Here is a 27,691-nt window from a genome sequence, read left to right as displayed (position 1 = left end):
GGTTGACTCCGGCTGTCGGCTCCGGCTCCGGGTTTTTCAGCGGCCTCTGTCTGCGCCTGGCAGCAGCGCAGCGCGGAGAGAGAGAGCGCAGTGGGAACCAGAAACACTATGGCTGCCTCTCTGTCTCTTACTCAGGTAACACTGGCTTTTACAACTCAAATCTATCGACAAGCAAAACAACAACAAAAACAACAACAAAACAACCCGTTTTCTACCCTCTTGCTCGCTCTTCTCGGAAATATCTCCGCGCTGTTTTGTTTCAAAACAAAAAAAGGAAAGAAGAAGTAAGGCAGGTAGAAACGCGGGGTGTTTCGTGTTCCTCCCTCCTCGGTCCTGTTTGGGAACTTGAAGTCTTGACTGGGAAAAAGTTTCTGGTCTAATCTCTTCGGGGACTGCGTAAGGGCGTAGCTAGCTAGCTAGCCTGCTAGCTCACAGCTAGTTAGGAGAAGAGGAGGAGGAGGGGGGTGATTTTTAAAGATCCTCTTTTATTAAACTTAAAATAAAATTAAAAAAAAAAATAAGCCGCGTCGCGAGCTTTTACTTTGGGCTTCGTTTTACATGTTGTTGTTGTTGTTGTTGTTTTTGCGGGGTGTTTATGAATCGTACTTCTGCTCTTTGCCTCGTGTCGCTGCAGGCTTCACTCGGTCTTATGGCTAAAAAACAAAACAAAACAACAAAAAAAGATGATAATAACGAGACGTGCGTAACGTGGCTTCAACTTGTCAACATTGCTGCTCGTCCGACCTTCTGCTGACATCGTTTTTTTAATAATAATACTACTAATAATTAATAATAATAATAATAAGTAAGCAGGTTCCGTGAGGGCTGGTCGCTGCCCTGCTGTGTCTGAATAACCAAACCTGGTTTATTGGTGTGATCAGAAGTAAACATGCTGAAGTGGACACCGTTAGCCTCTTGTTAGCTTCTGCGCTTGTTTTCGTGTCAACAGATTAAAAAAAACAAACAAACAAAAAAAAACCTCCCCGAGTTTGGTGACCGGGTTGTGTTGCAAACCAGTAAAAGAGGAAGTGAACCGGAGGAGCCTCTTCTTCTGTCACAACACGTCAGTCTGCTGCTGGCGACAAATCAATACTTGGATTTAGTGTTTGTTTTGCGCGGTGAGGTGTTTTAGCAGGAAGCAGCCGGGTGGAGTAAGTTGTTTACCTGAGCCACCTCCGACAGGAGCTGCTCTGACATCTTGATCTGGCACAGGTGATTTATTATAAAAAGAAAGAAAAGAAAGAAACTGTTCACCTCTGTGTTGGGAGAGTTCATCGGCCTGTCATGCAGCACTGCTTCTTCTCAGCTTTACTCCCAACTGGTCTGATGTTTGGTGTCGTTAGTGAGATTGATGTGTTTTGAGCCATATTTTGTTATTATATTATGATTATGAGACTACATCGTCCGAGATTTTGAATAATGTGATATGGCTGTGTGTGATTCCTGGTTTTAAATGATGTCATTTTACTGTAACTTGCCGGGCTGTTCTGCCATTTCACTTAGTCATTACAACCACATTACTCGCGATTATTTATCTGAAATCCCATGAATATTTTATGTATCCACCGATAGTCATCCCTATGATAGTTTTTTGCAATACCAACATTGAGGTATTTGGTCAAAAACATAGTCATGTTTGATTTTGTCCATATCGTATTGTTTGGGAGCTGAAATTACTCGAATCAACTGGACCGGCCCGTCAGCTCCTGCACCGCCATGTACCGGCGCTATCTGCTGAAGTTTTCTGTGGGCCAGCGAGGGAATGATTGAGGGATGTTTTTTCAATGCTCAATTAAAGAGTCGCCAGTACAATGACAACAGTGTTGGAGCCGCCAACAGTTCCAGGCACACACTATTGTGTGTCACAGAAAAAACAAGTTGCACTGGCCAGAGAAAGATATGTGTGTGTCAACAGTTATCTCACTGTAAACTGGCAGTTGAAAAAGCTGACTGATAACTATGCCGATCGCAGTGTGTGTGTGTGTGTTTGTTTTCTTTTTTTGGTGAGTCATCTTCTGTGTCCGTTATGTCTGTAACAAGACTGACATCCAAGCTTATCTTCGCTTTCTAATTTCTCTTTTAATTTTTTTTTTATTTTTTTTAACCGTACAGAGTGATTTTGCATGTCGGTTTGAATAGCCACTCTCCAGCTGATTCACGTTTCATACACTTACTGTTAACTTCTTCCTTCCTTCCCCGCACTTGTCATTTTCAAACTGCAACGACCGATTTGTCAGTTTCAGCTGTATGCAGAAGAAAACGCTGATTTGTTTCCTGCTCGGCCCGGCAGTGGACGTCTGTATTAACAGAGGAAAAGAGGAGTGTTTAGGGAGGATGTGACTGAAGACCAAATTAGCTGCAGCCTGCGGCGTGACGCCCTGTTGTAAAGGTCTGAAGCTGACCATGAGCCTTTAGGAAGTGTAGCCTGTATCCTGACGTCAGCACAGAGGTCATCACTCCCTCTCAGCAGAAACCTTCTGTCATCCTGCCTCTTACAAGCTCACTGTATGGTGTCAAACAACAAACACACATTTGTCCAGGGAATGTGTGTCCGTCTTTGCTTTGACTGTCACATAATCAGTGCTGAAGCAGCATCGACAACTTTGATCATAACAGTGGTTGCAGTCATTAAGTAAGAATGCAAAAAAAAAAAAAATTGGCCTTCATAAAAAAATTCCTTCATAAATGTTTGTTGTTGTTGTTATATCTTTACAAATTGAATATATTCACGTTGTGGCTGCTTTGTGCTCAGACCTATAGCTCAGGGTGATTGTGAGGGGCATTTGTAAAGGTTACTAAAGTAAGTGTTGTAAAGATTAAATGACTTATAGATTATTTCAAGAAACTAAAAAAAAAAAAAAAAATTGTGTTTCATGACAAATATTTTACATTCATGACAGTAAGCTGAAGATCTGTGGGTTTTGAACTGTTGGTCAAACAGGGCGGTGTAAGAATGCCTTGTTGAGTTCTCTTAATTGATAAATCGTAAAAAATAAGCAGCACAAATCAATAATGAAAATAATTGCCAGTTGCAGCTCTGACTGTAGAGTGATCGATAAGAAAAATAATCGTTGACATCGTTACAACACTGTTTAGTCTGGAGTTGCTGTTGACTGTACATGTTGTGGTACAACAACAATGCGGTGGCTTCTGTCATGGACTGAACTGAATTGTTTAACTCTTTTTTTCTCAGGAGTATTTTCGGATATTTAGCCGACGAGTGTGTTTGGATCACACATTTTTTTTTTTTTTTTTTTTATAGACGTGGTGATGAAAAGTTCATGATACATTTTCAGATATTAGTTACAACTCGTGTGTCTGCTGCTCCATCTGGAAAGGATCAGGAGTCTTTTTCTTTTCTTTTTTTGACAGCTGCTTTGGCTCAGAGGATGACACATTTACTGTAGCCTTCAAACACTTGTTGATCATATGAGCTCGCCAATTCAATTTGTAGAACGGAGAAAGTGTTTTAAGTATTAGTATATTCTGTGTCAGAACATTTTAGGAATAGATATATATATATAAATATATATATATAGATAGATGTACTTTATTGATCTCACAAGGGGAAATCTTTACGTTACAGCAGCATGAGAAGATTCAGGGTTAAGTCTGTTGGTGTCGCCGGCTCCGATGCTGCTCCCCCAGCAGACTCTGGCGAGGTACACACTGGCCACAACCGACTGGTAGAACATCTCCGACATCTTGCTGCACACATTGAAGGATCGAAGTTTCCTCCAGAAAAAGAGTCATATGTCAATGATATCATGAATTTCACGAGAAGGAACAAGTGAGGTTGTGACAGTTTTGAAATGTGCTTATACTGTTTTTAATGCAGATATTTTTCTTCTCTGACAGCTCTCCAGTGGCAATCCCATCTATGACAAATACTATCGACAGGTATGCAAATACATATTTTTTAAACCCCAAAAATGTAGTTAGCTGAGTTTAAGCTATGGTGTCTTAACATTGTTCAAAATGTGCGTACATATATCATGAAGTTGGAGCCTGTTATTATTGTTTGATCGAGCAATTTTAATGTGGTTAGACTTTTACTGCATCGTGCTTTGAATTGCTCTGATGTTGCTGAAAACAAAAACAGAGAAAGAACTAATTCAACAAGAAAATATGTTGGGGATTGCTTTTTAATTAGTTGCACTGCTTCTTTAAACACAAACACAAGCTTTAGCTGCCTTGATAAACAGGAGTGTTGCAGTCAGCAGTGATCTCTCTTCTCAGTTCCAGTATTTGTGTTCAACAAAGGAAGTAACTTTATGAATTAATAATGTTTCCCTTTGCCCAACATGTCAGGGGAGCTCCCTGTGAGCCTCATGAAAGACTACTAAGCTAATAGACTGCTGAGGAAATAGCTTTGGTTTATTATCAGTATTAATTTAAGTTACTTGGAGACTCTGCCTAATCGCAATTCTCACCCCCATTTTCACTTCTTCTTTATTTGCCCGTCATGTTCCTGAAGCTAAGTATGCATTTAAAGCTTCTTCCAATCCAAACACAGTTGTTTTTTTTGGTGTCGTTATGCAGAATGTGACTAAATTAGAAAGGCTGCCTTGTAACTAGCTGTGTTGCTGATGTTTTTAGGGCGATGTGAGCTCTAACGGCCGTGTGTTGGGGTTTGTGTGCAGGTTGATCAGACTGGCAGCGGGCGGGTGGCAGCAGCTGATGCAGCCCTGTTCCTGAAGAGGTCAGGCTTGGCTGACCTGGTCCTGGGAAAGGTGAGCAGAGACTCAGAAACAACACCTCTCTGATCCCTTTGTTATTCACATAGATTGTAATAAGTGTGTAAACTGTAAATGTATCCTCAGATCTGGGACTTGGCAGACTCTGAACGCAAGGGTTCGCTTAACAAACAGGTATAAACGCACTGTGGAGGCACATCACAATGAATTCCTTTCAGATGGTTCAAGAACATTTGACCATCACAAGTTTACACCAGTGTCCCTCTTTTCCCTTCAGCAATTCTTCATAGCATTACGGTTGGTGGCCTGTGCTCAAAATGGCCTGGAGGTGGCACTCAAGAGTCTTAACGTGGCCGTTCCTCCCCCGAAATTTGTAAGTCTGCTACTGTGTACTATAAATCCATGCTGTCCATGCCATAAATGCTGCAGCTGGTGATTTGAAGTCGAGATCTACTGTACAGTCAGGTGTTTGTATCACAAACTTAAACTTAAATCTACAGTTTATTAAATGGCGGTTAGACATACAGTTTTATTTTTATATATTTTCATTTCAAACAAAATGTTAAAAATTTAAATCTTTGTGTTGATCTCCAGCATGACACAAGCAGCCCGCTGTTGGCAGGAGGAGTAGCCATTGACATGCCCTGGGTTGTTAAGGTGAGGCACTTAGGTTGTTATCTTTTAGTCTTGCTGTAGCAACACAGTGATCTATGTTTATTTGTAATTTGCCTTGTTGTCCTCATGTTATTCATAAGCGAACAACAACAACAACAAAGAAGAGTAAGTTCTTCAATACAGTATGAGGATGGATCAAAAAGTTCAGCGACGGCTTCTGTTGTGTGCGAACACAGTGCAGCACTGTGACGTCCATGGAGAAGGAGGAAGCCATAACCTTAAGTCATTTTTCCAAGTTACGTCACTTGATCAAAATCAGCACCCGAGTTACACACAGTTTTGTGAACACTAGGACGCACAATTATGATTTCACTATGGACTTCAGCAGACAGCGGCCATCAACGTTTCTGTGAAACTCAGGAAATCTCTGACAGTCGTAGGGTTGTGGCGCCGTGAATTTGTCCCACATGGTCAGAGTGTCAACACCCGAGTTCCCCTTTGACCTTCTGAGGCGTCTGAGGGAAAACTTTTGGTGCAAACGACCTGAACGGTCGTGTGCTGGCACTTTTGTTCTCCGACTTGACAACGTACAAGTTTTGATGTGCGCACTCTGCTTACGTTTCATGTCCATGTTGAAATTACAAATGCACATGAACATGAACACGTGACAGTGGTCACAAAAACACGTGTAACTCGGGTGCTGATGTTGATAAAGTGACGTAACTTGGAATATTTATTCCCAAAGGTTATAGCATCCCCCTGCTCTGTTCATGTCACGGTGCTGTGCTCCATAAACTCCACAAGGAACAGTCTGTGGACTTTTTGATCCACCCCTGTATGTATCCACCGCAAAATGTGATCTTTCGTTCTGTGAATTTGTGAAATTGCAAATACATCAGCTAAACACCATTTTTTTGCAGCCGTGCAATGTGAGAACATTAGCCAGAAGAGCAAATGTGCTATTTGACACAACGATGCTGCCGATAATGATTTCTTTTTATGGCTGACGAGCCTGAATTTCTGATACGTGTCAACAAACATCTCCCTTTCTGTCTTTTATTCAGAGTCATTTTTTACAGTAGCTCCAGAATGGAAATTTCAAGTTTGAATTCTCAGACACTAATCATTAAATATTATTTGATTCTTCTTCCAGCCTGAAGAGAAGATGAAGTTTGACTCCATCTTTGACAGTCTGGGTCCAGCTGGAGGGATGCTATCAGGAGAGAAGGTCAAGCCGGTCCTGCTTAACTCCAAGCTGCCAGTGGACATCCTGGGCAGGGTATGGTCCTCCAACAGCACTCTGTTCGTTGAATTGTGTTTATAAAGTGAAAAGTTACTGTAATTTTCACAGGTGGCTTTATAGAAAAATACCCCACATAGCCCATAAGAGCAAAAGTGACTGTTATATGAGGTTCTCATTAAGATGTGTATAGAAGATTTAAGATGACAACAAATTAAGCGACTTTACAAAAGTATGTGAGATCAGTGGCACAGAAAATTAAAGAGAATTAAGAGGAAGGGAAAGTCGGTAGTGAGTCAGATGTTTCAGTCTCACATGTTATTATGTCTCATACAGCTTTGTAATGATTGATGTGTGACAGCATTGTCTTTGTGTCTTGAAGGTGTGGGAGCTCAGTGACCTCGACAGAGACGGCATGTTGGACAAAGATGAATTTTCTGTGGTACGACATGAGCTGATATTACAGACAGACAGGAAACCCCAACAGTTGCAGTTAGTTTCAGCTGACGCCGTTTTCAAACTGATATACCCAACCCTATACTGTGTTTCTCAGTGTAACACATCACTGGTATTGTACACATCGAAATCAAATCATCTAATTCATATTGAGGTTTTCAAAAAAGGGTTTTCACTCTTCCTCTTTGTCTTAATGATTTTTACTCCAGGAATAGATGTAATGGTTTGTTTGTGTGTGTGTCAGAAAAATTACTCAGAGGCTGTATTCAAAATCAAACACATCGGACATTTATTCTTGCAAGAAGGAGCAAATACATGTACACTCAAAGAAAGGTGTCCAGCATTGCTCGAAGTCTCTTCTCCGTAGTTCAGCTTTTATACAGTGTGACAAACAGTTGACAGTCATCCCCACTTCCTCTGTATATCTGATTTTGTAGATAGTACTGAGTGAGATCGTAGGTCACAAGAGAAAGGTACAGAGACGTTGTAACTGACACTATAGAACCATGTTGTACAACAGATAGACCAATATTTGACAAGTATGATGAATTCATTATTTTTCCATCAGTGTGTGAAATATGTGCATGTATAATGTTGTATGTACAATACTGGACTATATTACACGCTGTGAAAATAATTTCTGTAGAGCTGAATGGAACAAATTCAAGATGTGTGGAAGAAGTGTGAAGATTGAATAACTACAGGATGTTTGGGTAATCATCTTTTATCATTGATTTTTCTGTTGCCCTTTTTCCCAGGCTATGTATCTGGTGTACAGAGCTCTGGAGGGCGAACCCGTTCCCATGTCCCTACCGCCTCCCCTGGTTCCACCCTCCAAGAGGAAAAAACCCTCGGTGCCTCCTGTGATGCCCCTGTTACCCTCGCCCCCCTCTGTCAAAGACAGTCGCTCCTCCCACGCTGGCTCTAAGACCATCCCCCACCCTCCTAAACCCACCCCAGCTCCCGTCCCAGCACCAGCAGCTGCCCCTGTGAGTACAGGACCTGTCTCTTATGTGCATGCAGAACCTAAAAAGCTATTGGATGTTTTTATTTAAGTGCCATTTAGCTGCAACAACACGCGTTTAAAATGATCTCAACCTGGCTAGCTCAGTGTGTTTTTAAAAAGAACAAGACTAGAGGAACTGTGAAGGTGAGTGGATTAACAGTTTATGTCATCGGCGTAGGTTGTGCTCACATCCACCTGTGATTATGAAGCAAATACTGAAATGAAGTCTGTTTTGTTGCCTGTGCAGTGGGTAGTGTCGACGGCAGACAAAACCAAATACGATGAGCTGTTCAACAAGACAGACGGTGACATGGACGGCTTGGTGTCTGGACCAGAAGTCAGAGATATATTCCTCAAGACTGGGCTGCCGTCTGCCACACTTGCACGGATCTGGTTAGTATAGAGACATCAAAATCTCCCCCTTTGGCTTCTCTGTCCAGTTTTGATGCACAAGCCTGTACTGTGATTGTTTTTGTTCATTGATTTGAAACCTTTTTACTCTCCAGTCAAATCAGTTTAATGGAGAGTGTGTGGTTCAGGGGCCTTTGCAGTCTGTAAACCCTCTATCCTAAGACCAACAAGGGGTCGTACATACAGAGTAGAAGGAAATAAGACCAGCGGTTTACACTGTGGAGAAAGTTCAATGTTAGCTAAATGGAGGGCTAATATATTTGAAGAATATCCCAGTGGTCAAAGTACATTTTGTTAGCAGTTGGCTGCAAAATTGTCGTGCTGTTTTCTAAATTTTAAATCGGCGCTCCTAAAAAAAAAACCACACCTGAAATATATGTGATTATTAATGATAATGTATGGAAGGGACAAATGCTCATACTTGCAGCTAATAACTGCTCAGTACATAGTGATATTTATGCAGAATAACAATAGACCAGTGAAGTGCGTGTGTGCACATCCAACCAGGAGAATATCACTTTGTATAGATTTTTATCTTCACGCGGCTGATTGGCTTCCATCCCGTTGCGACTGCTGATCAGTCCGGGTATCAAAAATAGTCGTTGCCCGCGGTGTAAATCGTTACGGCCTTATATAACGTGTGCGTTTTGTGTTCTCAGGGAGCTCTGTGACATTGGAGACGTAGGGAAACTGACCCGAGAACAGTTTGCCCTGGCGCTTTATCTAATCAATCTGAAGCTGATTAAAGGCCTGGAACCTCCGCAAAGTCTCTCCCCCGAGATGATTCCTCCCTCTGACAGACAAAACATCAAACAGGTGAGTTGATCAGAGCGCCCAAGTCTATGAATAACAATGAGGAATATCTGGTTCCTTTTTTTTTCTATTAAATATAACAATGCGCCTGCATTTTTTTTATTAGTAAATTCAGAACTTAGTTTAGTTTGATTTTATTGAAAAACACAGTTAGACAGTAAGAAAAGCACACACAATTCAAGGGTCAAAAACACATGACGACTCATCATAGAAGACATGATCTCTATTAATGAGATCAATAGTGTTAAATGGAACAACAGAACAGCAGTGGAGGTATTTGTTTGGTTGCTGTTTTCTGCACGTACAAAAATAATATACAAAACCTATTCAAAATGAACATCATCGTTACTGACAATTTAGTCTCTTGTTTATTTTCTGGCTTACACTGATTCTTTTTTCTCTTGTGTCTGTGTGTTTTGGATTTTTCCTTTCAGCTTGCAGCTGTGTGTCTTTCATTTCCTCTCTTTGAGGCAGTATGTTACTGTTTCTTCTGTGTTGCATTTTTACATTTTTGTGTCCACTTCACGTGCAATGGGACGATCCTGAGTGAGTGTGTTTGGTTGCTAAAAGTCCGGTGCATCTCATCACTCTCAACAGACTGCCTTTCTTGTCATCTTCTCTAATTTTCTCCAAATTAATTTCTGTTTGTTGTCATGTTTCACCAAATCAGAACCACATATCACGTTTCCATTTGTCCTTTGCTTAATCGTCATTGGTTGTCTCGATGCTTGTGCTTTTGAGGGAAGCTGACCAGAACAAAGGTTTCTGTTTTTAGTTTTTTGTGATACACTCATGGCCCCTAATCTGTTCAACATGTTTTTCTCAAAGGCTTGAAGCGTGTTTGATTTACCCATCTATCGAAGATAATCAACAGAAAGAGGGTTGTTGCATTCTCTTTCTTCTCGGTATTAGAGAACAAGGTGATATCAAGCTCTGTAGATGTAGTTAAACCAAACTCCTGGACCAGAGCTTTGCTAGGACCCAGTTCTCCAACCTCATCCCACTCATATCTCCATCAGTGGCTTCCTGTGTTATCTTTGTAAAGCTGCTAGTGGAGCTCTACTGTTTGTTTGTGCTGTGACTGTTTGTACTCTTACATTGTAAATTGTCTTTGGAACCCAGTACTTTCATCAACCCATCACCAGTGTTAGTGTTTTTGTAGATTTACAAAATATTTCTATACTTGTTACAGGTGGTTTGGGGTTATGTCCACTTTTTAATTGTCTTCTGTCCTCGTGTTTTCCCCAGAACAACATTGTTAACCTGGCAGCTGACTTCTCTGCCATTAAGGAGCTGGACTCTCTCAGTAATGAGATTGTTGAACTGCAAAGGTAATCTTTTGTTCCTGTATTGATTTAAAAGTGTCAGATGCCATGTATATCATTGCTAATGCCCTCTTGGTGAAGGGGGGTGACAAGAGGAGGCCTAACGATGGCTTGTAGTTTCCACTTGTTTAGGATGTTCATCATCCTTCGTAGTGGACAACCAGATCCCTAAAGTAGGTCTTGACTGTGATGGCCTTAAAATGTTATGAAACGTGTGTCTGAGGCCGAGCTTTTACAAATGCGTTCTTGGAAAATGATGTTTCACTGTGGCATCATGTGGCCTAAGGCTTAGTTCAGAGCAAAGGTTTGTGATGAGACCATTTCAAACTTGCAACTAAACCTGCCAGTTCACACCAAAGCGACTAGAAGAGACTGTGTAACATCTCCACAGCAGCAACTCTTTGTACTTCCGTATTAATTGCCAGCTTTTCTGTCTTTTTTTCGGAGCTCTATATCATTTTTAACGTCTTAAAACATGAATGAAGCTAATGATAGGGAGTTACTTACTGCTGTTGCATTTTTAGTAATGATGAAAAACATAAAGAAACAAGAGATTTCATGGCAAATGTATGCTGTGAGTTTCTACCATCTATTTCCAACACAAGAGTAGTTCAATCATCTAGAGCAGAGGTCTTAAACAGGGGGTCCGTGGACCCTGTACTGCAGGGGGTTGTGAAATTTTGGGTTGATTAGACAATGTTTTCATATTTTTTGGGTTTTTTTCCCCCCAATTTTTTCCCCCCAAATTTAAATGTCTTTAAATACACATTAACATGAGTCCAACATATTTTGGCTAATGGATAAATGGAGACAGAAGATGTTATCTTTCAGTCAGAAATGCACACATTCAGCGACACACAGGAGCTCTCTCAAGGTGGGCACCGGTTCACTTACAGCGCGAGATGAGCCTGGACCTGTCCCTGTCCCTCCAAGCCTCCTGCACACAAAGAGGGGGACCCACCCCTATCGCTGCTGTGCCAATCACAAGGCCCAGTTTAATATAAAACACAATTTTATACAATATATATATATATATAGTAGGGGGTCCCTGCTCCATCTCTATCAGTTTGGGGGTCATTGGCCTGAAAAACGTTGAAGACCCTTGGTCTCGAGGAGTTGGTGTCCCATCTAATAATAATAAAAAGAAGCCCTAACTATGGTGTGTTTTAACACTGTCCACTTGTGATTTGACCATCAGCCCCCTTAAGTGGAGCTAAGACAGGCGAACTCACACGGCTGCCGCTTTTCCCTGCAACCTTCTAAAACTATTTAGTCTTGGAGTGAATTTTTGGTCTGAACTGGGATTAACATTTTTGGTGTACAAACCCAGGATTCTTCCATGAAAGTCTGCTTGTCAGTCAGTTACTGCAGGGCAGTGTTTACCTCTAACTGAGGATGTATAACTGCATCAGTGTGGATGTTTTAAGATGATTTGGTTCTGCTGGTAAATTAAATTAAATTAAATTAAATTTATTTTATTGTGAAAACATTGAAATGATTTATACTAACTGTTGGTTCTGGCTAAGAGAGGTGTTTGTGAACCGCACCGCTGTTTAATGCTTGTTCAAGTATGCAAGATGGATCACTCTCGTGTCCTCAGACTTTCTTTTAACACTCACAACTTCAGTGAAAATAGATAAATAAAGAATTGTGTTTTTGCTGCAGGCTGATAAACACATTAGACAAAGCTGAGTTATGTAGCTGCTGTTTGACAGTGAGATGGAAGAAGAGCCAGACTTCATGTCTTCAACTCTGCTTTGTACTCCACACGATCTTAAATAACAAAAGTACCTTTCAGCAACATCTGGAAGAGTTTTCACAAACAGTCCTTCATTTTTTTTTTTTTTACTGATCCTTGTGTTCCGTTCACGTCTGCATGTTTTGCACCTGCAGTCTCGGTTTCACTTGTTATCAACATTTAACTTTTATGCCTAATAGATTTATGCTTCCCTTTCATGAAAGCTGAGAATGAGAAGTGAGAATATGGACTTCCACCCAACCTCCGCCTTTTAGCACGCACGCACGCACGCACGCACGCACACACACACACACACACACACACACACACACACACACACACACACACACACACACACACACGAGGTGACAGAAGTTCGAGACAGATGAATAGAAGTGGAAACTAAGTCAGCCGATTTAAGACGAGCTTTAAAAAGGTGATGCATGTTTGCAGCTGCTTTAAAATGTGGCAGCAACGTTCTGCTCAGAATGAGGAGGAAGATGGTGACGGTGATGATGAAGGGTAAGAGGATTATTGGCATGATGCTCAGCTTGAGTTGACTCTAGGTTTTTCTTTTGCTTTGCTAGAAGACTGTCAGGGGAATTATGCGTTTTGATGCGCAGCAAGAGATGGAATATAAAAATAGATGCAGTGTTTGAAAGTTTGCCGTTTTTTTGTAGCCGACATTGAAATGGATGGCAAAGGGTGTGTGAGAGTGTGTGTGCTTCTTTTAAATCAGCCATCTGTAAGTGAAACTGAAATGCAATCAGTGTTGTGTGTTTTTACACAACTGGGTACCAAAATGTAACATTTTTTAGGGTGTAATAATACAAAATGTGTGTATGATAGCTCAATTCTAGTAGTAGACTATAGTAAACAAACAACTTTCATAGCCTTTCTTTTCTCTGCCTTAATATGCAAATCATTGTTATGCAACGGAACAATGGAGCAGTCTGGTGAATATTTAACCAATCCTGGGGGTTTATCAAATGGGATCAGAAACTTACTTTATTCTTGAAATACATTGAAATATTCATATTTTTTCACAGTCACATTTAAATCAAAGTGTCAGTGCAGATATATATCGGCTTCTTTGCTTTTGGTGCTGTTTTTCAGGGCTGCACAATTAATTGTTCTAAAAATACAATCTCAATTCATACCGCTGTGCAAAAGAAGAAGGCCTGCTTTCTCCCCCAACCAATGACAACGCTTCATCACACCACGTGATTCAGAGCAGCACAAACCGGCAGTTGAAAAAATAAACCCAGCGAGTGAGCGAAAGGAAAAGAACAGAAACACGCTTGTTCAAACATTGTGTTGGTTGGAGAAGACAAATGACTGACTTAAAACAAGAGCATTCTGTTTTGCCAAAGATGATATGTCGGCCCTGTATCATGTATCATCATCTTTTTTAATGCATTTAGTTCTGTATCAGGTAAACAAGAGCAATAAACATTTATATTGAAGAAAAACAAAATCATGAGAGAGAATCATGATCTCAATACGAAGCAATACAATTGTGATTCTTGTATTATCATGCAGCCCGAATGTTAAATCTACTTTTTGTTTTTAGTTTGATTCACTTTTTTATTGTTTTAATGTTGCTAATGCTCAAGGAAATCCCACATTAACCAAACTGGTACAAATTGACTGCCCGTCTGTGGCTAAACCTGCCGTTATACCTGCATTACTGCATATTAATAATTAATATCAGATAATTATATGATAAATTCTAATGATAAGTATTCTACTGGAGTTTTGGTGTCTAATAATAGCATCATACTACTTTACAGTCAACACTAACACGACAAACCTTTGAAGGTAGTTGAAGTAAATCTAAATGTTTTTGTAATTGTTAAAAATATAATGCTAGTCTGTTGTTCAGGAGTAATTATACATCCCTGCTTCCTTTCTCCAACCCCACCCACCTCTACTTTTCCCTCTCCTGCTGGATGCATGAAGCAGACAGGACACAAATGATAGATGTTGTAGGTTGGCTCCTCATCACTCGTCCCTCCTCCCTCTCTTTCTCCCTCCATCTGCTTCTCACTCTTCATCTCCCACACATTTGACTGAGCAAGCACATGCTCACTTTCTCCAACGGCCCTCTTGCTTACAGCACTGCACATCTCATATTCCGCCTTTCTCTTTTATAATACACGTCTCGCACACCTGCTCCCGCTGCAGGCGTTCATGCAGCCCTGTTCACTGTGAAGCTGTGATTTCAAGAAAGAATCATGGTGCTTCAGGGAGAGGAGGAGTTGGCCGTGGTGGTTCAGGGGCAGGGTGAAGCGTGCTCAGCGGAGAGCTGGCTGGGGCTGGGTGGGCTTGGAGTACCGGGTCTGACCTGTTTGTCCTTGGCGGCTAAGTACTCCTGTCTCTTGTGTTGGACGCCCAGGGAGAAGAGCTCTGTGGAAGAGGAGATCAAGGAGAAGGAGGAGGCCATCCGACAGCACACCAGCGAAGTGCAGGTAAGGTCTCAATGTCTCTGCGTGTCTGCGAGTTGGTCTGTTCCTCGAACCGTGGATACAGGAGACAAAGATATATGTATGGGCACACGGAGTTAATGTCTTGTCCGTGTCGATGTAGAGGAGAAAGGCCGTTTCTCTGCCGTCTCGTGCCTTTCATAGGACTGGTGTTGGAGCGAAGTCACTGTGTTTTAAAAGCATGCGTGTGTTCCAATTGCTTCTCTCCTTTCTAGTCAGAAGCAGCCATAGGTGCTAAAGCCGTTGTTCACTTCTGCTGTGACGGATACACTGGAGGAGAAGATCAATATTACATTTGGCCGTCAGTCTGAGATAGAAATACAGTTGATGTTGCTCGGAGAGGAAGAGGCTGGTGTCCTTGTGTAGGTGTGTCTGCCTCCTCTGAGCATGAGATACTGTCTCTATTTTAGGAGCTGATGACTTAAAGGGCTAGTCTGCCCTGCTTTTGGGAATGTCAGTGAGTGAGCGAGGATCTCAAGGGAGTCTGATGCTGATGTAGCTACATTTCTCAGCTGCACTGCAGGATAGCCTCTGGTGCTTTCTGCTATTTATACTGTTATACTGAGTTTATTCCTGGACGTTGCACATTGTGTGCTTTTGGTGTTGTTATTTCTAGCAAAGTCTGCACAGACTCATGTCAAAGACTTCCCTTGCAGCGTTCCCTTGTTTTCATCATGTACTCTGACTATGTTGCTGTGGTGTAACCCGCCAAAAACACTGTTTCTTCACATGTTGGACACAAAGGTATTTTTGATATTAACATGCCTTGTAAAGACTGCCATTGTCCTCTTGGGTGCAAAACTCCTCTCAACTGCTGCTCCAAGGACATTAGAAATCTCACTGATTTATCCAGCTATTAGATTATCTGAACTCTCCGAACTAAAATAAAAATTCATAACTTGACATTTGTCTAGTGCACTAGATGATTTTCAAATCTTAACGGAAATAAAAAACATCGGAGACCTCAGGTGTAATGACAAATTGAACCAATTTTTAATATTTCAATCACAAGAACCAACACACCAAACAATTCAGTAAAATAGGACCTCACATTTTACTAAACGATTTCTGAATGGCAAATCCATTGACTTAAGATCTCACAGAACCTCGCAAGATAAAATATGACTTCGGAGCAAAATAAACAGGGAGCTGTTATGTCGTTGTCGCTGGTTTCACTTCTGTGTTCTATGTTTTGCGACAAAATAGGAGAAAGAAAGAAAAAAAAAAATGATGAAGTTATGGCTGAGAGGACGGACTCGGCATGGCTTCGACATTTTGCAGCTCAAGCTGGAGGGGCGATGGAAATACCGCTTTATGATGAATCCTAAACAAGATAATGTTACTGATATTTGTACACAGGTGGGGGGGAATAAAGCTGTGATCATTAGAAATGTTGTCATTTTTAAACATTGTTTGACCTTCCACTGCCACAGAGATGCTGCCATAGTGCAGGATAGTGATGCTTCCTGGTCAGCCTGCTCTCATGGGTATCGAGTTTATCAGATATGCAAGAAATGTGTTTGATATTTACATTTCTAAATCGGGGAGACTCTTATCCAGTCTGAAACATTAAGAACATGTCTATACACCCCTCACACTACTGGATAAATTGGGCAAATTATCGGTTCAAGTCCACCTTTAATCTGGAACACCCTGACAGTTGTTTGGTGGTGTGAATCAGACCCTAAATCAGCCCGGTCGTCCTCTGGTGTGGGGCCAGAATTTGTAGAGTAGAATAAACCTTATTGTCCCAAAGGGGAGATCTGTCCTGGTGCAGTGCAACGGTGTGTCGTTTTACGTAAAAACATCAAAATAATCTGCACTAGCACCTTTTTTGCACGTCTGTACTTTACTTTTTCCTTTCATTAACATATTCGCACACCAATGGCGACAGTGCTGCCATGCAAGGTGCTCACCTGCCACTTCAGCAGTTAGACTGGAGGAACCGTGGATTAACCTGCCAGCCTGACCTCGCAGGTCAGCATAGAAACAATCATGATACTAAACAGTTGCTTCACATAAAAAAAAAACCATCACGGAAACATGAGAGACATCACGAGTCAAGATTTCGAGTTGAGCAGCTTTGATGGAACAAACAAAAGCTTCGAGCAGTTTGAACTTTGGCGCACTCAGTCTTCAGAGTATTCAGAGAGGAAAACATGTTCTGCAATGATTTTTGCCGCTTGCTTAAAGACTCCCTGCTCATACAGGCTCTGTTTCTTCTACCAGTGAACTTACTCCCAACAATTTGTCATAGAAGTTGGTGTCTGGGCTCAAAGTGTGGTTGCCCAGTGGCATGTGGCCTTTCTCTGCTGATGAGTCACTTCTAGTTCATGTTAAATGTAAACTTTTGAGAGAAAAGGAAACAATTTAACTTCACTTAGTTTTCACCTTTTTCTCTTTCGCTTTTCAAGAGCATCCAAAATGAAGATCATAGTTTTATTTTGATATCTTTCTGCTGCTCTCTCCTTTTCTGTTTGCTTTGTCCATAGATGAACTCACAAACGCACACGTATCTGTCCGTCTGTCTTTCTTCTGGTCTTATGTCTACAGGACCTTCAGGATGAGGTGGCGAAGGAGAGCGAGGAGCTGCAGCGACTGCAGGCTCAGCGTCAGAAGGTGCAGGAGGCTTTGGAGGAGCTGGACCAACAGAAGGGCTCCCTGGAGGAGCAGCTCACTCACATTCGACAGCAGACCAGCCAAGAGACCCAACTCGTAAGTTTACTCTTTTGCGGTCAGTTATTTGTCGGACTTTTCACACGACGGCAACAATATGAGGAAATAATAAAGGGTAGGATTTTCTTTTTAAGAATGAATCATCTAAAAAGCTGAGTTAGTACATGTACTTATTATTACTCCTTTCAGATTACCTCGCTGCAGTCGGAGCACGAGGACCAGGAACACAGGATATGTCAGTACGAGGAGGAGCTGGTCCAGGCACGAGAGGAGCTCCTGGCTCTGCAGGAGGAGAGCAGGAGGCTGCAGGAGAAAGTCCAGGCTGCTCAGGAGCAGCTCACTCCTCTTCAGGAGTCTGTGTGGGACTCCTTCACACAAGTTGCTCAGGTCAGAATCTCAGACGGGTTTCTTCCAACACATTTACACAGAGAGCATTTTTCAGTCTCACACGCATCTGATGGAAATGATGCACTTCTGTTGTCATCAATAAAGACGTCTGTGCAGGCTGCATAATGGATCACATTTAGATTGTGTTACGTATCCTCACACTTTTAAGTTTGTCTTCCTGTTTATGTGTAACTACATTGCTGTGTATTGAAGTCTGAGTGCTTCCAAAATGTCTGTGTAGACACAGATGGAGCCCTAGAGCGGCTGCTGCTCTGCTAACACGCTGCTCACGCCACACTTTTTGTGTTGACACAGCCGCTACAGGATTCATAGGTTCTATGTTTAACTTTGATCTCCACTCTTTCACCATGTTATTGTTTTCTTTATCGCTCTGCCATTTAGGTTCAACAGAAACTAAATGACCTTCAGGTGGAGGAGAGGTCAGTGACTGCCCAGCTGAGCTGGAAGAGAGCCCTCGAGGACAGCTCTCCTGTCATGGTCAATGGATCAGGAGGGCCCACAGCAGAGCTGCTCCAGGGGGACCTCTTCCACCAGGACCTCTTCCAGGAGGATCAGCCCAAAGAGCTGAAGGAGGAAGAAGCAGCTGCTGTCGGCAGTCTGCAGAAAGAGCATTCAGATCAAAAAGAGAACGAAGGAGTGAATGAGAAAGATGAGGAAGAAGAGGAGGAGGAAGAGAGTCCAAAGACTCCAGAGGAGGACAAGCTCAGACCCGATCCTTTGGATAATCTCTATACGAGTCTAGCCTCCTCTGATATGTACAATTCACTGTCAACACTTGTCAAGCCATGGGAGACCACTGTGAGGGTAATGACTACATCGATCTCAGTTTGGAGTTCTTTAATATGTGGAAAGAAGCCACCGTAAAACACACAGCATCACTTCTCACTAAAACTCTTTTTATGTAACACGGATCTTCTGAAAATAACACAATTACACTAAAATAAATCTTTACAGCAGCCACCAAGCCTCCAAAAATACTAAACCTAATTTACATTTGGTGTGACCACAGTTTTCCAGAACCGCAAGAATCATACCAAAAATGTAAAATATAATGGATAAATTCTGAGACTGGGTATCTGTAAATAACACTCGTCACTGCTGTCCTCTAATCTCAGGAACACAACAGTCCTGCGCCCGACGTCTCCTCCGAGGCCCTAGATGATGCTGATGAATCACCTAAAGAGAGCCCACAGATGGTAAAATCCCAGTCCTGAACCAGCTGTAAACATCTGTCTGTCCTTGTTTTCCTCAGTTCTTCAGTTTCTCTGTTTTATTATTGTCATATTTGAGTGTCACTTGTAGTCAAGCACCGGTAGCGTTTGTTTACCCCACGTTATCCCACTGTGAAGCTGTTTATACATAACACAGACGTGACTCGTTGGCCAGACAGCGTGTCAAGTCATTTTCAAACAGAACGTGTAACTGATTTAGCAGCAAAGAAAAATTGAAGCTAACCTGATCATTATGTCAACAGATCGCTCACAAAATGTCTTCAGGATGCAGTGCGATATAACTTTTGGGAATCAAAATACTTCCAAGACACATTATTTACCTTAGCCCTATGTCTGCCCAACAGGTTGCGTCGCCAGAGCCAGAGAGCAAACAGGAGCCGACAGAGTCTGCAGAAACAACCGCCTCCTCGTTACCGCCTCAAGTCGGCCCTCGCTCCATGCCACCACAGACCAGCCCACCCTCCCTGCCCGACATGGACTTCTTCCATTCAGACCCCTTTACCGACCGTAAGTCCTCACAATGATGAGTCAGTGCTTCATGCTGAGGTTTTACCTGTGGGGACAAGATCCACTCCTAAACATGGATTGTTTTTGCAGATCCAGTATACTGTAATCTTTGTTGACATGTTCAAGGCTTCGGCCATCCAACACGGTGAGACTGGTGATGTTTTTTCTTTGTAGATGATCCATTCAAAGATGATCCTTTTGGAAAAGCAGATGTTGCAGGTAAATTCTTCCAGTCATATGTCTGATGTGAGGTGTTGAACATAATGCACCATTATGTGTTTATGTAGGTATTTGATGTCTTATCCGCATCTTATCTAGTGTGTACTTTAAAAAAAAAAAGCAAAGGTTCATTGTCCGCATCTGCTGCTGTTTATGTTCACTCAGATCCTTTCGGAGGAGATCCGTTCAAAGGCACCGACCCGTTTGCTGCAGACTCTTTCTTCACGCAGACCTCCAGCAGCCCCTTTCCCTCCGACGACCCTTTCTCTGCTGCAGTTGACCCATTTGGCACCACTACTGGCGCGCCAGAACCGGACCTGTTCGCAGCCAAGCTGAACGACACAGCGGCTGCACCAGCAGCAGGTTCGGATCCTTTCACCTCCCAAACCACCAATCCCACTTCAGCACCCAAGGATCCATTCAGCTCCACAGGGAACAGCATGGCTGAATCAGACCCATTCGGAGGCAAAGGGAACACCATGGGGGAGTCGGATCCATTTGGTTCTCAGGACGGAGGGACGGATCCTTTCAGCTGCTCCCCACCGAGCTCTGATCTAGCTGTGGTGAGTTGGACCTCTGAAAACCTGGTCACACTGAATCTTGAATGGTAAATGGTCTGTACTTGTGTAGCGTTTTATCACCTGACGGTCTCAAAGCGCTTTTACATGTTTTTTTCCATTCACACACTAATGAGACTGAGCTGCCATGCAATCGGCCACCAGCAGTACATTCACACACCGATGGTACGCCGTCAGTGTCTTGCTCAAGGACACTGACGGCATGTGGACAGGAAGAGCCGGGGATCGAACCACCAACCTTCCGATCCGCGCGCAACCCACTCTACTGTCTGAGCATTGTTGAATAGCAGCAACAATTTCTGTTGAAAACACTGACTTGAAAGTATTTCAGGAGTATTAATACAACAGACAACAGCAGTGTTCATAGTAGTATAAAGTACTGTTTTATCTTGGCATTTTAAATTTTGTTCTGTATTTTCTGCCATTTTCTTTCTTTCTTTTTCTTTTACAAAAGACTAATCAAAAGCAACAGTTCAAATCTGATGTGGTTTTAACAAATCATCACAGTCAGCAAAAAACAAGACAAATATAAAATGAGGCAGATAATAAGATTTCAGCAGTTTCCATCTAATTTGCATTTAGTGAGAGCAAAAGATGCGTGGAGTCAGCAGAAGTGTTGGTTTTATTTTTGTATAATGTACACCTTTTTATAGTTCCAGTTGATCACATTACAGTTTGCAGATAATCGTACAGTTTGTTATGTATGATGATTTTGTTCTGTTTTTTAGAAGGACATCGCAGCTACCAACGACCCCTTCGCTCCAGGCGGTACGACAGTGAACACCACCTCAGATCCAGGTATGGCTTGTGGCACAGCGCCACCGTGTGGGTGCAGAACCCATTGCAGCTGGTAAATAACAACATGCAGTATTAGGAGTTGGATGTGCTCAGTCACTTTGCGTTGATGTGTTTCAGATCCATTTGCTGCCGTGTTTGGAAATGAATCATTTGGAGGGGGCTTTGCCGATTTCAGTTCCTTGACAAAGGTAAAGTTAAGTGGTGTTGATCATCAAATGCACAGTACTGAAATGACACCGAGTCTGATGGGAAATGCAATGACAGATGACTGGAAGTATCATTTCTGGCGGTGCAGTGAAGTTATGTCTGGTGTCAAAACCAAAACATGAATTGACTCGAGCTGCAACACTGAATTGGTGAGTGTCGTGGTTATGGGAGAGGAAACAGCTGGGACGGTATAATGCTAAGCACTCTGTTAGGGATCTTATTGTGCCAAATTATCCTGAGTTAAGAGGGGGCGTGGCCATTAATACCTTTGTACTTCATCAGAAAAATTCCAGTCGAAAGATGGATTTCACGCAATAGAGACTTCAAACTGACACCACAGGTTTCATATATGGAGTAATTCACATTAATGAGGTATCACAGATTTGCCATTAGCGTAACTAATGACAAACTACTTGTGCTGTGATCATATGTGTGCTTTTGTCATGGAGATCTGAGGGCAATCCAAGAAGCTCAGTTGCTAAATAGATATTGTATTTGGTGTGAACCTTCTTTTCCAGTCTAACGGTGCTGATCAGTTTGGCATCAACAACAAGAATCTGTTCCAGGAAGACAGCCAGTCTGGCAGCTCTGACATGCCCCCAGCCCTGCCGCCAAAAACGGGTACGCCAACTAGACCTCCCCCTCCACCTCCAGGTCAGTGCTCGTTATTCCTGCCATGTCTTTTCACATCACTTACGCCGTTGTCAAATTAGCCGCGAGGCTGTCAGCCGTGTGGGACGTGTTCACAGTGTTTGAAATAAAAACCTGCCTGTGTACGTCTGCCTGTCTGTCTGTCTGCCTGCCTGCCTGTCTGTCTGTGGCTCATCAGGTAAGAGATCGTCCATCTCTCGAACAGAGTCCTCTGACTCCTTCCATCGACGAGGGCACTTCCTCCCACAGACCTCAGGAGACTTCTCCTCCTCCTCCTCCTCATCCTCCTCCCTGCCTGCAAAGGATCCTTCAGCCGACCCCTTCGCCCCCTCCTCCCCTCCTCGTCACAACGTACGGGAAGCTGACCGATTTGCCAGCTTTGACAAAGTGAGCACCTCCCTCTCGCCATCTCCCTCACCTCCACCTGAATGTCAATAGTCACACCCTCTTCTCTTTTGTTTTCCTGCTAATAAATCACATCTAGTCGTTAAATATGGTCACGACCACCAAGCAAATCAGGCCAGCTTTTCAAATTACTCCATCCACTGCCAGCAGAGAGCCCCCAAGAACTCAATGATGATGCTGCATATGTTAATTTGAGTGAATTCTGGAGTGAAGCTGACAGAAATCTCAGATAGTTTGATTTTCTTGCATCCTGTGTGCTGCTTGTGTGTATTTCAGATCCTTATTATCGATGCAATATTTTCTCGCCATATAAAGATCCTCCTTCTTTGTTGCTGAATTCTATTGGGACTCCACCCGGTTCAAGCCTCATGTTTGAATCTGCACTGTTGTACTTTGGGAAGAAATGTACAGAAATATCTTCAAAGAAATTATAGATATATTAATATATTAAATCTGTAACATTACTACATCTATTTGTAGTTGTGGTACAAATGAATTAATTTAACGCCCATATCTTTGTGATACCGAGTCTCTAATGTTTGGCAGTGAATGGAGAGATGAGGAGCTGCTTGTATTTGGCTTTTGTTTGCCATCCCAACTCAGCACACTGACATCACATCCTGTGCACATGCAAGGATGTTGAGGACGAGTTCAATTTTCAAATGAGATACTTATGGTATTGAAAATATGTTCACTCTTAGATTTTATGCTGCTTTTAACACGGAATTTGTCTCAGGTACATTTTAATTGCCATCATGGTTAATTAAGTCTGATGAGGGTCTGAGCCGAGTCAGCACAACTGTGGCGAGAAGGCTTTGACTCGCGCCTCCTGCGTTATGAGTGAAAACTCATTTCATTCCGTCTCAACCTATGAGTCCGGAAGTTTCATGAACTTACCATTGTTTTACAGACTTGGTGAGAAAACCGGAAGCAGCTAAGCTGCACCACGGAGGCCTTTTTCAAACATACTGCATTCAATCAGGGCAGGTTGCTGGAATGACTGTTGCTTTGTACGAGAAGAAAATTATTATTTGCCTTTTCGTTCTTCCCTTGGTAACTTTCAAAACATAAAGGAAGCAACGTGATAACTGTAACAGCAAAATAGAAAAATTAGTATTTGTACATCGGTATTATCGTGAGTTGAATACAATAAAAATCCTCTCGGCTCCTCCTTCTGTAACGCTGCATGGAAATGAAGTGTCAAGCTGTGAATTTGGGATGGATGACTATTTGAAAAGACAGTGTTCATTTCTTGGTGGCTCTCATCCTGCCACATGACTGGACCCGCACGTCCCTGTTGAACTCTCACCTGCATGTACTAACTGTGTTCTCGTTCACTTATACCACTCTTCTCTCCACCGTTCCTCAAATCAGTTTTTTTCCCTTTTACTCTGCCGCTGTTTATTTCTACCCGCATCCCTCTGTTCATCCCTCTGTTCATCCATCTGTTCATCCATCTGTTCATCCATCTGTTCATCCATCATTTCATCCCGTCTCGGCCCCTGTCTGGTCAGTTGTGGAGAAGCAGATTGTCTGTATTCTCTCTTGTGTGTCTTTCCACCTCTGTCAAAGAAGTTGAATAAAGTGTTGAATCAAGGGCACCATCTCCGGCTTCTATGTGCATCCATGACATCACTATCTTCAAAGCCCTGAGCTTGAAAGGACCAGCTTGTTTTGTTTTGCATTTTCAGTTCAGTGGTGACAACTCGCATTAATGCAGATTATTTTCCGAAGCATGCTTTAAATTGGAGTACTTCCTGTCCTTCACAAGCACCTATATGGCAAGTAGTGACATAAGCAGAGACTGTTGTGGATTTTACATTTACTGCACAACCAGAAGCATTATTAATCTTGATAGATAGTTTCATGTCTGTACAGATGGATATTTGTATGTTTTATATACTGTAGTGATTTCTAGTAAATGAGCTCAAACATGCAAAAACACCAGTATGGTCCTTTCAAGTGTTTGAATACAGTTCAATCAAACAACTTTAGTAACTGAAAATAATAAAGTTACAAATATATATATATATATATTTTTTTTTTTATCAGATAACAAAGACATGAAGAGTTTTTGTTAAAGTTCAGGATTAAATAGCACCAATCCTCCTGCTCCTCGTCCATCTGTGAGAGAATTAGCGGGGTCACACCTGCAAGTGATGACGGCATAGCCTCGATAAAATCCATCCCATGTCTCATGAGTCTTTTCATCATCCATGTTCTGCATACTGCACGTCATCCGCTCTGAAACAGCCGCTGGGGGGACGTAGTCATCGTTGCTTTCTTTCCTTTGCATGGCTGAATTCACACTGGAGGACCCGTGTCGCTTCTGTCTTTCATTCACTAAGAACAATGAAGCTGCTGTCAGTGCATGTCCAGTCTGAAATGATTAACCAGTGGGTTGTTTATTTCAAAGTTCCCTTCCTTTTCCTTTTGCTGTCGTGTGTGATTTTGGTCATATGACGCTCGTTCAGCCGCAGTGCAGATCCCAGTTTGTGCTCTTCTTCCATTTCAGTCCTGTCTGTTATCCTGATCACGTGAAATTTATAACAACATTATGCACGAGGGCTCATCTTGTCGTGGTCATTTTGATCCAGGGTCAATCAGATAAATGTCCATTACAAATAGCAAAACGGTGTTACTGCTGTACTTGTGCAATGGCATGTCAAAAATCGGAAACTACATCCATTGTGTGCGTGTTTTTTTTTGTTTGTTTTGTTGTTTTTATTTCCTGTTTTCATGGAGCAGTATCCAACCGAAGAAGACATGATAGAGTGGGCAAAGCGCGAGAGCGAGCGGGAGGAAAAAGAGCGACTCGCCAGGCTCACCCAGCAGGAACAAGAGGACCTGGAGCTGGCCATCGCTCTCAGCAAGTCTGAACTCTCCTGAGGAAGCTCCCCCCCCCCCCTCCCCTACACACCTGCTCCCCCCTCCCCCTCTCACCCCTCACCTGGTCTGGCTCGGCACGGCACAGCACAGCCTGGCCCAGCCCAGAAAGCACCAAAGCAAAGTGGGGATTGTATAGGACTGACTCAGCAGCACCTGCTGACCCCATGAAGAGACTTCAGACTCACCTCTGAATCGTTCGCACCCCCCGTCCCCTCTCCTACCCCCCCCCCCCCCCCTCCCACTCCCCCCGACCGTTCGCTGTTCACCAGCACTGCAGTGTCACGTCTTTCCACCCTGTTGGTCTCTGAGGTTTTTGTCTGGACTGAGATGCGAGTGTTTGTTCTGAAGAATCGACTGTTCAGATGAATCGGATTCAGAGGAGGTGTGAAGGTCGTCATGTTCTGTTGGACTTCTGAAACCACATTAACTCTCCAGAATGTAATTTATTTAAACTAGATGGAGGTGGCCTTTGTCGGAAGTCCAGTTTTTATCCACTAACCAAACTCAGTACACTTTCTTAAAACTGCAGCTCTCTTTAGCTTCTGAATTTGCCAGGATTTCATGAGATTTTAGTAGACATGCACATTTTGTAGAAGCAGAAATCCCCCCCCCCCCGCCCTCCCCCCAACTTTCTTCATATTCTGAAACAACCGCAGTAAGCTTTGAAAATGTGAGATTCGGTAACAAAATATAGTCTCTACCTTTAATATAGTCCCTTTGAAATGGAGTTACCAAGGCAGATGACATTTTTTTTTTGTTGTTAGATTTTTCAGAACAAAGCGATTTAATCAAACATTTCTACATGGTTAACTGGAAGTTACCAGTCTGTGAAATGCACGTGTTGTTTTGTAATGGCCGCCACTACAGCTACTACAACATCGTGCTTTATAGAGACCTTTATTTTCTGTAAGATTTCAGCACTACCTTTCTTCGCCTCGCATCTCTTCAGTGTTTGAGGATACGCTACATCCATTACAGGTTACGACGACACAACTATTAGCATTAAAAATGTAGGGCCCGCTACGGTGGGCTGCAGAACAAAGTACATAAACACTTTTGAGATTTTAACATTTGACATCTGAGATTCACCCAATCATCTTTTATTTGGTGACAAATTTTCGATTCACTATTGGAGACATTTTGTGCTGTAGATGGAAGACTGTGATTTTTGTGCTAACGTGGTTGAACGACTGGAGAGTTACGACATTAACAGACGAACAAGAGCTCAATAGCTTCAACTGGGTTGTCACAGATGAATGTTCATCCTGATTGATATCCCTGTGAGAAACTCTTGGTAAAGCAGTGTCTTACTCAAGCAGCGTAGATGTTGGATGGATAATAACTTTATTATAAGATGAGTGAGCAACTCAAATAATTCACGTGTAACTGTGCATTTGTCATCTCACTACATTTCACGTTTGGTCCCTTTTCAAAGTGTGCCACCGTTGCTTTTATTTGCATTTTTGTGAGCTTTTATTTTTGACATTTCCTTCCTGAAAAACTCCCTGGATTACCGAGATTTACACAAATTTAGTGTTCAACGTTGTGTCTGCATTTTGGTAGAGCAGCAGGCCTATATAATTTCTGTCTGTGCACCTGAGGCTCTGCAGGGAATTTAACTTGCAAAAAAAAAAAAAAAAAAAAATCCTGCTGGAGTCGTGAGGATCAGTGCTCACGTTGCACCGGGTCCTGCTGCCTGTTGACACCCACAGAGCAGTTGTCCGGCCAGCGATCCTTCTCCTTTGGGTCATTTGATGTTTCTCCCAGAAAACAAGCCGAGTTGCTTCACACTGAACTGTGATGGGAGGTTTCTGATGAGGGAATTGAGGCGCACGAGGCTTTTTTTTTTTGTCACTTCTGACCAAGTAATGCACACCATGTTGGACAGCTCTTCCTGTTCTCACTCATTCTCTGTTTCGATACTTGTTCACTGTGAGCATTGTCAAATAGTTTCCTCCTCTCATGTTTAACCAAATTACCGTCTGTGGTTGACTCAGCACTTCCTACTCAGTGCCGTCTCTCCTGTTGAATTTCATGTTTATTGTAAATACAAGAGAACAGGAGTTGCATGTATCTTCTCTGAGTCTCTCATTCGACTCCACCTTATAGTTTCATTCTCTCACTGTACATGTTACTGTCATTTGTACAGACTGTCAGTTTTACAAACCCAGAACCACTTATGTCCCATGAAGGCTTTTTAAAACTCAAGCTAATTGTATTTTATTTTGTATTTTCTAACTTGTAAGAAACAAAATCATTATTGGGAGGGTTGCCCAAAATATGTAATGCATTTAATTGAAACAGAATAAATATTAAAATGTGTAGTTTCTGCAA

General features: G+C 42.4%; 1 protein-coding gene across 4 annotated transcripts; it reads left to right on the top strand.

The window, feature by feature from the left end:
* The first annotated feature begins 60 nt into the window (after nt 1-60).
* On the top strand, nt 61-27,691 carry eps15 (epidermal growth factor receptor pathway substrate 15). Of its 4 annotated transcripts, none has more exons than XM_069150455.1 (26): nt 61-135; nt 3,859-3,900; nt 4,644-4,733; nt 4,824-4,871; nt 4,975-5,070; nt 5,292-5,354; nt 6,466-6,591; nt 6,935-6,994; nt 7,767-7,997; nt 8,262-8,407; nt 9,085-9,241; nt 9,673-9,711; nt 10,487-10,569; nt 14,700-14,772; nt 17,341-17,502; nt 17,653-17,850; nt 18,253-18,675; nt 18,987-19,067; nt 19,448-19,610; nt 19,785-19,829; nt 19,995-20,392; nt 21,136-21,205; nt 21,323-21,393; nt 21,931-22,066; nt 22,242-22,450; nt 25,217-27,691. In XM_069150455.1, the coding sequence occupies exons 1-26, from the start codon at nt 109-111 to the stop codon at nt 25,355-25,357; spliced, it is 3,378 nt and encodes a 1,125-aa protein (XP_069006556.1). In that variant the 5' UTR covers nt 61-108; the 3' UTR covers nt 25,358-27,691. The 4 variants fall into 4 exon arrangements, with proteins under 4 accessions (XP_069006556.1, XP_069006557.1, XP_069006552.1 ...); XM_069150451.1 differs by lacking the exon at nt 61-135 and adding an exon at nt 3,344-3,662; XM_069150456.1 differs by lacking the exon at nt 9,673-9,711.

Source organism: Embiotoca jacksoni, unplaced genomic scaffold (genome assembly GCF_022577435.1).
Source record: "Embiotoca jacksoni isolate LCO1_2020_lvr unplaced genomic scaffold, fEmbJac1.0.p SCAF_16, whole genome shotgun sequence".
Lineage (NCBI taxonomy): Eukaryota > Metazoa > Chordata > Actinopteri > Embiotocidae > Embiotoca > Embiotoca jacksoni.
Note: the sequence above shows the minus strand (reverse complement) of the source record. Positions and strands in the feature narration are given on the sequence as shown.

What these genes read in the sequence shown, in the direction of transcription:
- eps15 (XM_069150451.1), top strand. Translation starts at nt 3,591, where the DNA reads ATGAGAAGATTCAGGGTTAAGTCTGTTGGTGTCGCCGGCTCCGATGCT. An exon ending in CAGTGGACATCCTGGGCAGG is followed by an intron (nt 6,592 to 6,934) that starts GTATGGTCCTCC and finishes TGTGTCTTGAAG; the next exon opens with GTGTGGGAGCTCAGTGACCT. An exon ending in CCAGCCAAGAGACCCAACTC is followed by an intron (nt 17,503 to 17,652) that starts GTAAGTTTACTC and finishes TACTCCTTTCAG; the next exon opens with ATTACCTCGCTGCAGTCGGA.